Source organism: Crinia signifera, chromosome 12 (genome assembly GCF_055691185.1).
Source record: "Crinia signifera chromosome 12, ASM5569118v1, whole genome shotgun sequence".
NCBI classification, from domain to species: Eukaryota; Metazoa; Chordata; class Amphibia; order Anura; family Myobatrachidae; genus Crinia; species Crinia signifera.
In genome coordinates this window covers 51,402,775-51,419,617 of record NC_139228.1, presented here as the reverse complement: position 1 = coordinate 51,419,617, position 16,843 = coordinate 51,402,775, and the positions used below count along the sequence as shown (strand labels likewise).

The window sequence follows — 16,843 nt, the reverse complement described above, 5'->3', positions numbered from 1 at the left end:
AGAGAAAAAAAACTGATATAAACAAGAACTTTAAACTACTTGATGTCCGTTACCTCAATCCTAATGGAACCATTCAATGGGATCGCCAATTGGCAGCCATTGATGCTCGGTGATCCATTGGCGAATCAGGGAAATTATTCATGTTAAAAATTCCCGATCCCTAGAATTAGCATCAGGGGATCAGAGAATAGCACCAATCAGCCGCAGGCGTATGAGGGCCTTCACACTGTATGGCCGTTCTCCCCCGTGTACAACAATAAGGAAACACAAGAACGGGTTCTTGTTTTTATTTGGCTTTATTAATTTCAGTTGCAATACAGGACAGCCATATTACTCTATCCCAGGTCTTTGTGCCCTAAAGTGCAAGCAGAGATTCAGAATTAGCGCAAGCTTCCAGTCACGCCATGGGTAGAATAAGTAGATTACTGCTATGTCCACACCAGCGATGGTCAGAAATTTCCATAGACCAGGAAAGGATGGAACCGCGCCAAGGCCAATCCTGTGTGTAACAAGATACCGCCTCTGCACACATCGCGCTTTCTGGGAAATAATTGCATTTAGGATACAAGTCACAAGGTGTATAATATGCCATTGTGATGAGATGAGGACTGACCGCACACCCAGACCCACAACCCTTCAGTGTAACAGGCGCTACCGGAGGTTCTAATATCCATACTCTGCACAGATCATGTTTAAGGCAGAAGCCAAGTCTGACTGTACGAAGTATTGAGGGAGAGGCGACTAAAGGAGCTGCATCAGCCAACGCTGGCAAAAACCCCACAACCCAAAGAATGGCCATATGGGCAATGCCCCCTTTGCAGAAGATGTCAGACACCCAATGCATCCCCTTCATCTACAACCACTGTAGACAGCCTGCACTATGAAATAAGATGGTACATCAGCTAAAGCCACATTTATATATAAAGTCCTGCATATTACGTGCACGTTTCACTGTATCCCCGGGGCAGCCATTGGTGGCTGAGACAATATTCAGAATGATGCACATAAGCTGCAATCTCCTGTACACTGTCTCAGCAACACAATGGGGGCCTCCTGTAGGCAATGTGTCCCCCTTAAAGCCCCAAATCCCTATAAAACCAGACAAAGCACAGTCCCCAAGCGCCACAGACCCACCTCTGGATATAACAGCCCTGGCTGCCGGCGATAGCGTCCGTCAGGTAGAGGCCCAACCCGGTAGTCCAATGTACAACAACTGACGGTATCATGAATGGTCATTCACCAGGACTTACACTTCATCCCGATACATAAAAGTTATACTATAGCCAATACGACATTGTGCATGCAAAAAATGGCTCTCCAAATTCCAGGCCATAGGACCGGTCAGAGCTATAAATGGGTGCAGACATGGAGATATTCGGAAACTGGAGCTTGAGTCTTAAGACCCCCCCAGGGCTGGAGGCACCGCAGCATCTACAGGTGGGCAGGACTAGCTCACCCAACAGCAGAAGGCTTTCCCATCTCACCAGCCTGTACCAAGCGCACAAACCAGAAGTATTGCGGTTCCGTCAGTAGATTTTTGTGGGGGACACATACGTAAATAGCTAAGCCGCCTACAGACAGATGGATGAATAAATTAAAAGGTGTTTCAACAGAAAAAATAAAAATCTATATTACGCTAATGGTATTTTATTGGAAACAAACAAAAAAAAAACAGAGAAAAAGTAGCATTTATAACTTGGAATGGATATACGGTAATGACGTTCTCCTGAACAGCCATGATGATCGTTGTGCGGACGTCCTATACAGACATAAGAAACTGCCGTCTTCTAGTCTAGTACAGACGGGGCTTATTCACAAAAATATATACAAGCATTCAAGGCTTCTCCCCCACCGCGAGCGATACTTTCTGTTTTCTTTTTAGAAAGTGGGCGGATGTCACCTCAACATCCGTCTCACACGTGCGCGGAGCACTGTTAGGCCAAGGTCAGAATGTACAGTCCTCGGGTCATGAGGCACCCCAGGTACAGATACCATTCAATCATTAAGGGGTCATCCACATTTGCATCCTTCAACCATTTTGCTGCAACCCATCCCGAGGTATAAACCAATTCTGAGAGTAAACTGGCTATGACAATTCATATTACAAATTTATAGAGTCCGCCAAGTTGGCGGATCATTTGCTATATATATATATATTTTTTTTAAGTACAAAGAACTGACTGTGCTCAATTGTCAGGCTGCATGCATGTAGGACTGACCAGCCCACACTGTGTAATAATCATTCGCAAATGGAACTTAAGGAGTCCGCTAAGTGCTGCCTTGTTGATAAAGGTAGTAGTACAAGTATATATATACTGTAAATCGGATGTTTAAACTCATCTTTTGGGGACAGGACCACCAACCATGACATGCAGAATTCTGTGGACAGAAGGTTACTTGACATTCAGTTTTGCTATACAGAAACAGAATGGGTAAATTAACATTTTTGCAAGAGGTAAGTAAAAGATTCAGTTTGATTCTTCTAGAGGAAAAACTGGGGACGAGTCTTCATTTTGCAGTCATCATCTGTACGAATTCTATAAGAAGAAACACAGCCAATTAGTGGTGTCACCAGGATTTGTTCTGTCAGCTATAAGAATGTCTGGATAATGCTTGTTTAGTCTGTATGAAGGGAAATGTGCGGTAATTGGACACTATTACATAATCGATGCAGCCAGTGTATTATTCACAAGAATCATGGCCATGAAAGGGATTTCAGCACCCTAGGCAAAACGCACCAATACTAACGCTCCAGACCCTCAGGTGAACGTGTGGAGGTGGCGTCTTAGAAATTCTACACCTGCCATTTCCATTACATTCAACAAAGTCATCCTTAATATTTTCATAATCAGACTCTGGGGCACCCCCCAGATTCTGGAGCCCCTAGGCAGCTGTCTAATTCTGGCAAATGGTACAGCCGTCCCTGAAGAGACGACAGGAAGCAATAGCACCACTGGCTGGAGAAATCTGCCTACAGTAGGGGTAGGAGGGTGGTGGGTCCACCTAACCGATATACCCTTATGCAGTGACTAAGGCAATAATTGCCTAAATTCCCAGCCATGTCTGCCAATAGGAAACCAGGTGTTTTGCATATCGAACACCTGGCAGGCAACCAATTAATAACAAATATACAAAGTGCTGGTAGATGATTCTAGTTCTAGATATAGTGTAGTCTTCAGTCCAGTTACCTCCAACCAGGAGATCATCTATCCTGGATAGGACCACCTGACAGCAGCCTCACATGTCCTTACCTTCATAGTTCACCTGGCCATCTCCATCTATATCTGCTTCTCGGATCATCTCGTCTACTTCTTCGTCTGTTAGCTTTTCCCCTAGGTTAGTCATTACATGGCGGAGTTCTGCTGCACTGATGTAGCCGTTCCCATCCTGTGAAGGAAGCAGAGACCCTTTCACTTCATGCTCCTCCAGTAAAATCACCCAGCGTGATGGTATTTCTACTACAATCCAGCAGACGTTACCTTGTCAAAGACTCTGAAAGCTTCACGGATCTCTTCCTCGCTGTCCGTGTCCTTCATCTTCCTTGCCATCATGGTCAAAAATTCTGGGAAATCAATTGTGCCGTTGCCTAAACAATATCAAGGAACATTTAGTAGTATCCCCTCTGGAAGCTGCCACTAAAAGCTGTCTGGCCATGGCCCTCCAACTTCTCACAAAGACTATCTATGCTAGCCCCCCCATATATGGGACTCCTGTGCCCGCCCAGCCAACAATTCTGGACTGCATCGCCACACCACACATAGCTTGGAGATTTTACCGCCTCATCAGTAGGTATGTACACAGCTTTGTAGTCCATTCTAATAGTAGACATTGGTGGCAGAAACCCACACACCACACTGCAGAGCACTTGTACCATAAGACTAAGCCTGTGACTGACTGCACAACTGGGACATTACTGTAGAACGTCAGTGATTAAATGTGGACGATGTAGAAGCATCCATACCATCAGCATCAACTTCATTAATCATGTCCTGCAACTCCGCTTCTGTCGGGTTCTGCCCGAGAGATCGCATAACTGTCCCAAGTTCTTTAGTTGTGATGGTGCCATCCCCATCTTTATCAAATAAGCAGAAAGCCTCCTTAAATTCTGCAAAAGAAGAGGGTGTAAGGTGTTGTTATACAATGTTCTTTTACCATCAAATATGTTCCACCCCCTGCACCTATGGTAGCACACCGCTGTATATAGCACATGTAACTGTGACAGGGAAGGTGGCCCCTCTCAGCTCTGGGCCCCATAGCAGCTGCACACCCTGCACCTATGCTAGCTACACTCCTGTATATAACTGACAGGGAAGGTGGCCCCTCTTAGCTCTGGGCCCATAGCAGTTGCAACCCCTGCACCTATAGTAGCGCACCCTGTATATAAACACCTGTAACTGTGAAAGGGAAGGTGGCCCCTCTCAGCTCTGGGGCCCATAGCAGCTGCATTCCTCCCCGCACTTACGGTAGCTGCGACCTTGCATGCCCCTCTGATTTCTGTCTAGGGACCCAACACCAATGGGGGCCCAGCTTCTGGCTGCTGCTCTGGGCAGTCTCCTATTACATAATTGTGAGGCGCGCTACAAATGTACTTGTATATGAAAAGATCAGAGCCCAAAGAGCCAGGTCCACCCTGTCCGGTTGTTTCTGGCTTCTGCTTTCCTAGATGCTCCACTGGGAACAATTTATAACAATCTGTGTGGAAATCCCATGCAGTGGCCACTTTGTCGCACAGAGCGTGGATCTGCCAGATAACTCCTGAAAAGGCAGCACCAGCGGCCTATCCATAGGAACCCTATATTTCCCTTCCTGATAGAGAGCGTATGTTCGCTTTCAATCAAGCAAAACCCTCTGATGGAGTCTCACTGCAAAGAACAGCATGCCTTCACACCACTAACGCCAAATGGGTGGTCTGTTCCAATCACTCACCAGCAATCTGCTCCTCAGAAAGTTGGTCAGCCTGGGGGAGAAAGGAAAGTTGTTATACGGTGTTGTCCTAGTACATGAAACAATTACAAAATGGATCCAATCAGCGCTGATTAGCAGTCCAAAAAGCTAAAACATGGGCTATTAAAAAGCCTATGCAGTAACACTAAAGTCCTAATTCCGGACTGCAGCTCACTCCAAGTATTTCACAGGGCTCACGGGAACAAATGGAAATCTGTCAGAATAAAACAAAAGAGGAGGGCTTCATAGATGTTGCTGGCCCAGCAACATCTTTTGGAGGACATACCTATTAAAAACCATTTTATGCTATAATGTACTGAATTTTACTCTGTAACTACATTATTATGCTGTTGGGCAATTTTATATAAAAAAATGGATTATCCATTTTGTGAAATCTTTGATTGGCGCACCCTGAACTCTCTTTTCTTCATCTCTAAACCCCTGTGTACATACATGCACAGGATAAACAACGTGCTAAATGATGGATGTTATGTAGCCCTGCAGGACGGTGGAGTCACAAGGGATTAAAGAATATAGTAATGGGTGGAGAATGCAGCACATTCCTTATATGCCCCCATAGTCCAGCTGCGCATGCTCGACTGATGCATCTCCAGTCTTTGGCATGATCAGCAGCTCTCCATTTACTTTAATGGGACAATGCAGCCCACACTGCAGAATGCAGGGACATTCCCTGCTCTGCCAACACCCTCACACACCCGGCACCCCCATGCTGCTAACACAGCCATGCACCCACACACTAAGGACACTGCTACAACTCCTGCACTACCAACACAAGATGGTATCGCTGCACTGCCGACACCACCGGCAACTGCAAAGTGAGGACACCATTGTGACCCTCACACTGTGGACATCGCCAGCACCAACATTATGGTCGACACGCATTTAGGTCGACGTTGAAAAAGTTGATGTTAACACAGTCAACATAAACATTAAAACGCAGCAACGCATCCCCTCGCATTGGCTCGCCATTCTTTGGGCACACTATTTTATTCTCCCACCACGCCCTAGTGGATGGTAGGGCATGAAATACCGCCTGTCGGCACATTTTGGCAAAAAATAAATAAAAAGGAAGTTAAAAAACCCCGTCGACCTTACCCATGTCGACCTAACGTATGTCGACCTAAAGTCATGTTAATCGGGATCCCGGCGTTCAAAATCCCGAAGGCGGAATCCCGACAAGAGGGGGGGGGGGGGACACGTGGATGGCCCCCCCTTGCGGGCTCGCTGCGCTTGCCACGCAGCGGGCCCGGTGCCTCGCTATGCTCGGCACACTAATTTATTCTCCCTCCGAGGGTGTCGTGGACACCCACGGGGGGGGGGGGGGGGGGGGGGGGGTGGGGGAGAGAAAGTGTCGGGATTTAAACTGCACCCCCTGGTGACCGAATGACCATATCCCGTATACAGCCTGCAGTGTATCCCATCCACACTGTATCGAACCTGCTACATACCTCCCAACAGTCCCGATTTTATCAGGGCCTGTCCCACCCGCAGGCGGCAGTATCCCGCGGTGTGGGGGGGCTGTTGGGAGTCCCCCGTCAGCTGCTAAGCATCTATTCCCGCAGCCAGGGGGCTGGGGGCATGGCTAGAGGCTCACAGAGCCTCTGGGTCATGCCCCCATAGCGGCAAATGGCCTCGCGGGAGAGCCACGAGTATAGGCCACGCCCCCAAATTAGGCCACGCCCCCGAAATTTCCGGCGCGCCTCCGGTGCGAAGGAGCTGCGTCCCACATCGACGTTGCCAAAAGTTGGGAGGTATGCTGCTATGTATCCCACACTGTATCCAATCCATACTGTATCCATCCCGCATTGTATACAGCCTGCACTGTATTCCACCCATACTGTATCCATCCCGCATTGTATACAGCCTGAAGTGTATCCCACCCATACTTAATCCAACCTGCACTGTATCCAACCCATTATGTATCCGACAGTATATCAAACCTGCACTGTATACAACCCACACTTTACCCTGCACTGTAACCGACACTGCATCTGACCCACACTGTATCCTGTACTATATCTGATATGCACTGTATCTTGCACATTATTTGTCCAACACTTTATGCAACGTACACTGTATCTATTGCGATCAGTATCCTGCACTGTATCAAACCTGCAGTGTGTCAGTACAGTGCGGTGTAACCCTGTGTGTGCTGCTGCAGTTCCGTGTGACCCTGGCCCTTATTCTGGTTCACTTTCAAAAGGCAAATTCATTCTCAAATGGTCTAAACCATGTGCACTGCAGGGGGGGGGGGGGGGGGCAGATGTAACATGTGCAGAGCATTAGATTTGGGTGGGGTTTTCCTACAAAGGGAGATCTATATTGCAAAGTAAAAATAAAGCAGTCAGCAATTTCCCTGCACAGAAACAAAATAACACCCAAATGTAACTCTCTCTGCACATTTTCCACATGGTTTTGTCTATTTGAGAAGGAATTTGCCTTTGCGTGTGAACCAGAATAAGGTCCCCTTTGTATTTGCTGGAGTAGTGTGCGTCAGTACAGTGCGGTGCAACCCTGTGTGTGTTGCTGCAGTGCGGTGTGACCCCTGTGTATTTGCTGGAGTAGTGTGTGTGTGTGTGTCAGTACATTGTGGTGCAACCCTGTGCGTGTTGCTGCAGTGCAGTATGACCCTGTGTGTGTTGCTGCAGTGTGGTGTGACCCTGTGTATTTGTTGGAGTAGTGGGTGTCAGTACAGTGCGTTTTGACCCTGTGTGTGTTGCTGCAGTGCGGTGTGGCCCTGTGTATTTGCTGGAGTAGTGTGTATCAGTACAGTGAGGTGTAACCCTGTGTGTGTTGCTGGAGTGCGGTGTGACCCTCTGTATTTGCTGGAGAAGTATGTGTCAGTACAGTGAGGTGTAAAACTGTGTGTGTTGTTGCAGTGCGGTGTGACCCCATGTGGAGCAGTGTATGTCAGTAGAGTGCGGTGTAACCCTGTATGTGTTGCTGCAGTGTGGGGTGACCCTGTGTGTTTCCTAGAGTAGTGTGTGTTTGTGTCAGTACAGTGCGGTGTAACCCTGTGTGTGTTGCTGCAGTGTGGTGTGACCCTGTGTGTTGCTGCAGTGTGGTGTGACCCTATGTATTTGCTATAGTAGTGTGTCAGTACAGTGTGGTGTACCCCTGTGTGTGTTTCTGCAGTGCGGTGTGACCCCTGTGTATTTGCTGGAGTAGTGTGTGTGTGTGTGTGTGTGTGTGTGTGTGTGTGTGTGTCAGTACATTGTGGTGCAACCCTGTGCGTATTGCTGCAGTGCGGTATGACCCTGTGTGTGTTGCTGCAGTGTGGTGTGACCCTGTGTATTTGTTGGAGTAGTGGGTGTCAGTACAGTGCGTTTTGACCCTGTGTGTGTTGCTGCAGTGCGTTGTGGCCCTGTGTATTTGCTGGAGTACTGTGTGTTAGTACAGTGTGGCATAACCCTGTGTGTGCTGCTGCATTGTGGTGTGACCCTGTGTATTTTCTGGAGTAGTGTGTATCAGTACAGTGAGGTGTAACCCTGTGTGTGTTGCTGGAGTGCGGTGTGACCCTCTGTATTTGCTGGAGAAGTATGTGTCAGTACAGTGTGGTGTAAAACGGTGTGTGTTGTTGCAGTGCGGTGTGACCCTGTGTGGAGCAGTGTATGTCAGTAGAGTGTGGTGTAACCCTGTATGTGTTGCTGCAGTGTGGGGTGACATTGTGTATTTCCTAGAGTAGTGTGTGTTTGTGTCAGTACAGTGCGGTGTAACCCTGTGTGTGTTGCTGCAGTGTGGTGTGACCCTGTGTGTTGCTGCAGTGTGGTGTGTCCCTATGTATTTGTTGTAGTAGTGTGTCAGTACAGTGTGGTGTACCCCTGTGTGTGTTTATGCAGTGCGGTGTGACCCTGTGTGTTGCTGCAGTGTGGTATGACCCTGTGTATTTGCTGGAGTAGTGTGTGTCAGTACAGTGTGGTGTGACCCTTTGTGTTTCTGCAGTGTGGTGTAACCCTGTGTTTGTTTCTGCAGTGTGGTGTGACCCTGTGTGTTGCTGCAGTGTGGTGTGACCCTCTATTTGCTGGAGTATGTCTGTACAGTGTGGTCTACCCCTTTTTGTCTCCTACTGTATGTGCACTGTATGGAATTACAGCAGGTCACAGTTCCCCTATAGAACATGTGCTAGCCGGAGACACAGGTAATGTAACACTGTAGGGTATATTCAATGCCGATCAGGTGAGGTATGATGGTGAACAGTGCCTATTGCTCACTGTCATAGCCCGTCCTCAGTATTCAACTGACCCCCTGCACTTGCCGTTTCCATCTTTCTAAAAAGCAAATAGGAAACGGCGAGTGCAGCCGTCAAAACTATATGCAGCGGGTAGCCACGAACCTCGCGGAATTCCCCCGAAACATAGAATAGGGCGAGCAGTCAGCGAGATGTTTAAATGACGAGGATGGCTTCTGCAATCCTCACCATAAAAAACCCTTGCGGTCCGCATTGAATACATCCCTGTATATGCGGAGTGCGGACAGCACACGTATTTGACCAGACTGCATCTGCACACGTGCAGGGGAAAGGCTGCTGGAAGGAGGAAACATTAATTGTGATCTGTAATCATTTCCTGGAAGCTTCTGACGTGGCCCAGACTTAACACTTTGGTCCTGACCCCACCCCTCACTGGGGATGGCCATCCACACCCCAAACACATTTATCAGCACAGGTAATGTTCTGTCACATCGTGCCAAGTATCACATAACACGGCCATAGGCAGAGCAGCATTGGCCATTCTGCCCCAGTACAGAGATTATACCCAGGTAACGTGCAGGCCACAAGATGGCCTGCATTATGTTGTCTTTTCTAACAGTTACGTATATAGTGCAGCTAATTCCGGTGGTGCCCAGCAGCACTAGAGGTGGCCGTGTTACCATGCCGCTGACTCCTCCATGTTACAAGAGGTGAGTGTCAGGAGTGCTGCGAGGGGCCCCTGTGAAAAGCTGACAGTCTCTAAAACACAACAGGGATCTACTGACACTACGTAAATGTAGGAAACGAGAACAAACACCCAATCCACGTACATATCCCAATTATCCCTCATTTGGAAGCAAGGGCTTCCGTCTTTTTGTTCACAATCATCATTTGCTATAAGGTCCCTGTATGTGAAAGGGTAGCCACCTGCAATGTAACAGGCCATGGGTACGTGATATTTTCCATTATATACTAAACTGTGTTCTGATAGATTGTAAGCTTGCGAGCAGGGCCCTCCTACCTTTTGACTTTCTGCAAATACCCTGTTTGTTGTATCACTGTCTCCTTTGTAAAGCGCAACGGAATATGCTGAGCTATATAAGAAACTTAATAAATAAATAAATAAAATCACTTGTATCAGAAATTCGGGTGAAATGTTCATTATCTCCAAACATTGGTGGGATCAGTCTTTGGAGTAAGAGACAGCCAATGCTCTTCTGAAATGTCGCACACAAAGTAACTGGATGCAGTGACTTGGACCCATCCACCTGTAACCAGACAGCACTTATCCCCACTAGCCAGGCTGGGAAGGAGATTAACATTTGATCCATACAGGGCTAGAGGTGATTCTAGATGTGCTATATGTACAGAGCTGGTTGTGGTCACCTGCACTATAGATATATGTAGAGAAATCCCTACACCCAGGATTTTGTACCCGGGTTGTGACTCGGCTTGCAAGGGCTTTCACATTAGCTGCCCGACCCAGCATAATGCCGGGCGGGTGACATCATCAGGAGGTGGGGTCGGCCGGTGCTGGGAAATGACAGCACCTCCCGGCGACACCTTTACAATGCAGTGAACTGCATTGCATCCACTCGGGTTACCTGTTTATACTGCCCCTGGACCCACAAGCGTCCCAGATCCAACCCTGACCAAGACCCAGGGTGAAATACCGAAACGCTGGACCCGGAATAATTCTTTCAGGATCCTTTCACACTGACCAAGTTCTATGCAATAACCCTGGAAATATTTGTCAGAGTGAAAGGGGTATTACTGTTATAAAGCTACATATAAGCTACACTCTTGCGAGTCCACCAAACCCCTCCTGGCGAATGAACGCCCACCCAAACCCCTTGCAGTGCGGGTTTGCCCGCACAGGCTGCGAATGGATATTTTGCATACACATACATTTATATGCCTCGGGTAACCGCCCACATCTTTCGATGGTCGGCGACCATCGAAAGATGTGGTGCATGCATATAAAAGTGACTTTGAAGTCACTTACATATGCGTGCACGCTGACACGGATATGGGCGGGCAGCTGACATCCGGTGATGTCAGCTGCCAGCCCCCCGCACAACCATGAGAGACTCCTATGGAATGCTGGGCATTCCCATATGGTAATGGGGCAGCCCAGGGCCCCCTGCCCTTCTCACGCCGCCATGGGTGCGTGCACCCGGCGACCCGAAAGTTTGCCGTGGGTGCACGCTGCCTACGTCTGCAAATGCGCGCACCATTGGTCCCCCGTGCGAATGCAGAGGACTGAATGGATGTGAATTACCCCCACAGTCCCCTGTATGTAATATTCTCTATAAGGCCACGGAGCACAGTGTCCTGTGTGTAATATTCTCTATAAGGCCACGGAGCACAGTGCCCTGTCTGTAATATTCTCTATAAGGCCACGAAACACAGTGTCCTGTATGTAATATTCTTTATAAGGCCACAGAGCACAGTCCCCTGTATGTAATATTCTTTATAAGGCCACAGAGCACAGTCCCCTGTATGTAATATTCTCTATAAGGCCACGGAGCACAGTGTCCTGTGTGCAATATTCTTTATAAGACCACGGAGCACAGTCCCCTGTATGTAATATTATTTATAAGACCACGGAGCATAGTCCCCTGTATGTAATATTATTTATAAGGCCACGGAGCATAGTCCCCTGTATGTAATATTCTTTATAAGGACACGGAGCACAGTTCAATGTATGTAATATTCTTTATAAGGCCACAGAGCACAGTCCCCTGTATGTAATATTCTTTATAAGGCCACAGAGCACAGTCCCCTGTATGTAATATTCTCTATAAGGCCACGGAGCACAGTGTCCTGTGTGCAATATTCTTTATAAGACCACGGAGCACAGTCCCCTGTATGTAATATTATTTATAAGACCACGGAGCATAGTCCCCTGTATGTAATATTATTTATAAGGCCACGGAGCATAGTCCCCTGTATGTAATATTCTTTATAAGGACACGGAGCACAGTTCAATGTATGTAATATTCTTTATAAGGCCACGGAGCACAGTCCCCTGTATGTAATATTATTTATAAGACCACGGAGCATAGTCCCCTGTATGTAATATTATTTATAAGGCCACGGAGCATAGTCCCCTGTATGTAATATTCTTTATAAGGCCACGGAGCACAGTCCCCTGTATGTAATATTCTCTATAAGGCCACGGAGCAGTCCCCTGTATGTAATATTTTTTTTTTAAAGGCCACGGAGCACAGTCCCCTGTATGTAATATTCTTTATAAGGCCACGGAGCACAGTTCCCTGTATATAATATTCTTTATAAAGCCACGGAGCGCAGTTCCCTGTATGTAATATTATTTATAAGGTCCCTGTTTTGCCTGCACATTGTCTGACAACACCAGGACAGACCCTGCCACCTCTAGCTCATTGTCACATTACATAGCGCCAGGGGAGGACACACGTGAGGTTCTGCAGCAGCAGAGAGCAGGAGAGGACACACAGGAGGTTCTGCAGCAGCAGAGAGCAGGAGAGGACACACAGGAGATTCTGCAGCAGCAGAGAACAGGGGAGGACACACAGGAGGTTCTGCAGCAGCAGGGGAGGACACACAGGAGGTTCTGCAGCAGCAGAGAGCAGGGGATGACACACAGGAGGTTCTGCAGCAGCAGAGAGCAGGGGAGGACACACAGGAGGTTCTGCAGCAGCAGAGAGCCGGGGATGACAAACAGGATGTTCTGCAGTAACAGCACAGAGCAGGTGAGGACACAAAGGAGGTTCTGCAGCAGAGCACAGCGGAGGAAGCACAGGAGGTTCTGCAGCAGCAGTGAACAGAGGAGGACACACTGGAGGTTCTGCAGCAGCAGGGAGCAGAGAGAGTTTCAGTCCCAGGACAGGCCCTGCCAACCCCAGCTCAACATTACATGCACAGCACCAGGGGAGGACATACAGGAAGTTCTGTAGCAGCAGCAGAGAGCAGGGGATGACACACAGGAGGTTCCGCAGCAGAGAGCAGGGGATGACACACAGGACATTCAGCAGCAGGGAATGACACAGAGGAGGCTCTGCAGCAGAGAGCAGGGGATGACACAAAGGAGGCTATGCAGCAGAGAGCAGATAATGAGGACACAGGAGGCTCTACAGCAGAGAGCAGATGACGAGGACACAGGAGGCTCTGCAGCAAAGACCAGGGGATGAAACACAGGAGGCTCTGCAGCAGAGAGAAGGGGATGCTACAAGAGGCTCTGCAGCAGAGAGCAGGGGATGACACACAGGATATTCAGCAGCAGGGGATGACACACAGGATGTTCAGCAGCAGGGAGCAGAGAATGACACAGAGGAGGCTCTGCAGCAGAGAGCAGGGAATGGCACACAGGAGGTTCTGCAGCAGAGAAAAGGGGATGAAATGCAGAAAGCTCTGCAGCAGAGAGCAGGTGATGACACACACAGGAGGCTTTGCAGCAGAGAGCAGATGATGAGGACACAGGAAGTTCTGCAACAGAGAGCAGGGGATGACACATAGGAGGCTCTGCAGCAGAGAGCAGGGGATGACACACAGGAGATTCTGGGAGGTGGTGTGCCCCCAGCCAACCTCACCGCCTCCCCTAGCAGTGGCGCACTTTAGAGCCGGTCTTATACCACATGAACATGGTGTGGAATGATAGTGCCCAAATACCTCCTGCTAAGGTGTCCATCCTCCATTGGCCCTGAGCCACATAGCTATACACCAAGGCAGTGAGGCGGAATGAGGTTTCCATGTGACAAGGGATTGCACAGATTCAGCAGAACAGCAATGCTCTGCGGGCAACGTGCTGGAGTCTGAACCAATGCCACCCCAATTGCCACTCACTGCCCGGGGCTGCCACTCACCTCAATAACCTGACTGTACCTCACAGGGGAGACCCCCTGACTGTACCTCACAGGGGAGACCCCAATAACCTGACTATACCTCACAGGGGAGACCCTCATAACCTGAATACCTCAAAGAGGAGACCCCCATAACCTGACTATACCTCACAGGGGAGACCCTCATAACCTGAATACCTCAAAGAGGAGACCCCCCATAACCTGACTATACCTCACAGGGGAGACCCCCATAACCTGACTACATCACTGAGGAGAGCCCAAAATCTGACTACCACACAGAGGATACCCCTAGTAATCTGACTGTACCTCAGAGAGGAGACCGCAAAAACTTGAATGTACCTCACAGGGGAGACCCCAAGATGGAGGGAAGGAGGTACAGAGGAAATCTGAGGGAACATGACCTCACAGAAGGAATATAGCTCCCAGCAGAGGAGGTAGATGCTTAGGACAGTAGAACAATGTATACATGCATGGGAAAGACATAAGGACATCCTTACCCAGAAATAAGGATCAAATATGATTTAAGGGTAATAATATGGTTAAAAGAGGGGGAAGACTAGATGGGCCGAATAGTTATCTGCCATCAAATTCTGTGTTTCTATGTACCTCATATGGAAGGCCCCATAACTGTACCTCACACGCACACCAAAGACCTCCCAACTGTACCTCACCCAGGAGACCCTCTGACTGTACCTCACATGGCAGGTCCTCTGACTGTACCTCACCTGAGAGACTCTCTGTCAGTATCTCACATGGGGTACCTAAACTGGGAGACCCACAGTGCCCTGCAGGTACCTCACCTGTGAGACCCCCAATCCTCTGATGGTACATCACATAGGAGACTCTCTGAGGGTATCTCACCTGGTAGACCCACTGACTGTAGCTCACATGGAAGAACCTCTGACGGTACCTCATATGGTGAACTCTGGTTGTACCTCACCTGAGAGACCCTCTGGCTGTACCTCACATGGGAGATCCTCAGACGGTACCTCACATGGGAGACCCTCAGACGGTACCTCACATGGGAGACCCTCAGACGGTACCTCACATGGGAGACCCTCAGACGGTACCTCACATGGGATACTCTCTGGCTGTACCTCACCTGGTAGACCCTCAGATGGTACCGCACATGGGAGACTCTCTGGCTATACCTCACCTTGTAGACTCTCTTGCTGTACCTCACTTGGTAGACCCTCTGGCTGTACCTCACATGGGAGACCCTCTGACGGTACCTCTCCTAGGAGACCCGCTGACGGTACCTCTCCTAGGAGACCCTGTGATGGTACCTGACAGTGGAGGCACAGACTCCTCCATCGCAGCAGTCCTCCCTGTAGTCAAGAGGTTCTTATCTGCCATCAGATTCTATGTTTCTATGCCCACTATGGCTGCTCCATGCCCACTTTGCTCTCGCAAGCCCAACTGCACCATCTGCCCAACGGGCGTCAGTGGGGCGGACACACTCACCATCCTCTGTGCAGCGACGCCTCAAGATAACAGCAGCGCTTCCTTTCTAAAATTGCAGAATTCCCTGGCTCGTCCGGGTCAAAATCTCAAAATTGCTGAATTTTCCCTCTATCCATTCCTTGTGGCTAAAACGGTGGAATAAGCGCGGTGAGAGCCCGTCACACAATGAGGTCCCTGTATGGTTTCCTTTGTGCAGTGATCAGTCTGCAGAAGCTGCTGCTTTGACTGCTCCACCACCCTAGCCCTCCCCTTCTTGTACTGCTTAGCTCCACTCCCATCACACCCCCTCCCCCATGCTAAATAGCCATATACAGTATGCTGCTTACACAAGAGCCTGACCCTGCTAAAATCCCAGAATTAAGTGATTTGAAATAAAACACAGATTTGGGTGCAGCTGACTGTTACTTGGTGCAAATGCGCTTAATGCATGTTCTCTCCTGGCGGAAACCACACAACGACACATGACAGTGCTGTGGCTCTGGTTGTGTAGTGTCGCTGTGTGATACAATCCTGTTACCGCTGCGTGTCAGTGCTTGGTAATTGTAGATGCATTAGCATAACAGGTTCCTGCTTTCTGACAACCTGATAATACATGTACATCAGGTACTGTAGGTATGCTCTGCGTATTACCTGAACAAATCATTATTATTATCCTTTATTTATATGGCGCCACAAGGGATCTGCAGTGCCCAATTACACAGCACATAATCAAGCAAAACAGTGACTTACAGGTAATCATATATAATGCGACAGCGATCCCCAGCATACACTGGGGCAGATGTATTAAGCCTTAAAAATAGATAAACAGGAGGGTGATAAAGATGAATACATGGCCCCTAACTGCCAGTTTTAAACACATGTCAGTTAGGAGCTGATTGGCTGGACGTTTATTGCTCTTTTATTAATCAATATTTGCAGCTAAATCCCACAGTTAGGCTGTGGGCAGGGAGGTTAGGCTGAGGTTGGAGGTTAGGCTGTGGGCCCGGCCGCCCGGTTGCAGCCGGATCCCACCACTAAAAGGGATGGCTGCCGGGCTGTGGCCATCCCCACCATTCTAAACTACTGTGTGCTGCACGGCTTCCTGGCTGTACGGGTTTTCGCCGCCCGGCAGGAGCCGGAGTGTGTGAAATAGCCCTATGGTCCCTCCTCAGGATAGGCTGCGGGCCGGAAGATTAGGCGGATAGGCTGTGTGGCAGGAAGGTTAGGCTGTGGGCAGAAAGGTTAGGCTGAGGAGGGCGGATAGGCTGTGGGCAGGAAGGTTAGGTTTTGGAGGGAGGTTAGGCTGAGGTTGGAGGTTAGGCTGTGGAGGGAGGATAGGCTGAGGAGGGAGTTTAGGCTGTGTGGCAGGAATGTTAGGCTGAGAAGGGAAGATAGGCTGCGGGCA

General features: G+C 48.9%; 1 protein-coding gene across 1 annotated transcript; it reads right to left on the bottom strand.

Moving 5' to 3' along the window:
* Window positions 1–277: 277 nt before the first annotated feature.
* Window positions 278–15,694, bottom strand: CALM1 (calmodulin 1). The gene is made up of 6 exons (XM_083165887.1): window positions 15,460–15,694; window positions 4,927–4,957; window positions 3,962–4,105; window positions 3,480–3,586; window positions 3,252–3,387; window positions 278–2,537 (listed from the first exon to the last, which is right to left on the bottom strand). The coding sequence occupies exons 1-6, from the start codon at window positions 15,460–15,462 to the stop codon at window positions 2,509–2,511; spliced, it is 450 nt and encodes a 149-aa protein (XP_083022013.1). The 5' UTR covers window positions 15,463–15,694; the 3' UTR covers window positions 278–2,508.
* Window positions 15,695–16,843: the final 1,149 nt, after the last annotated feature.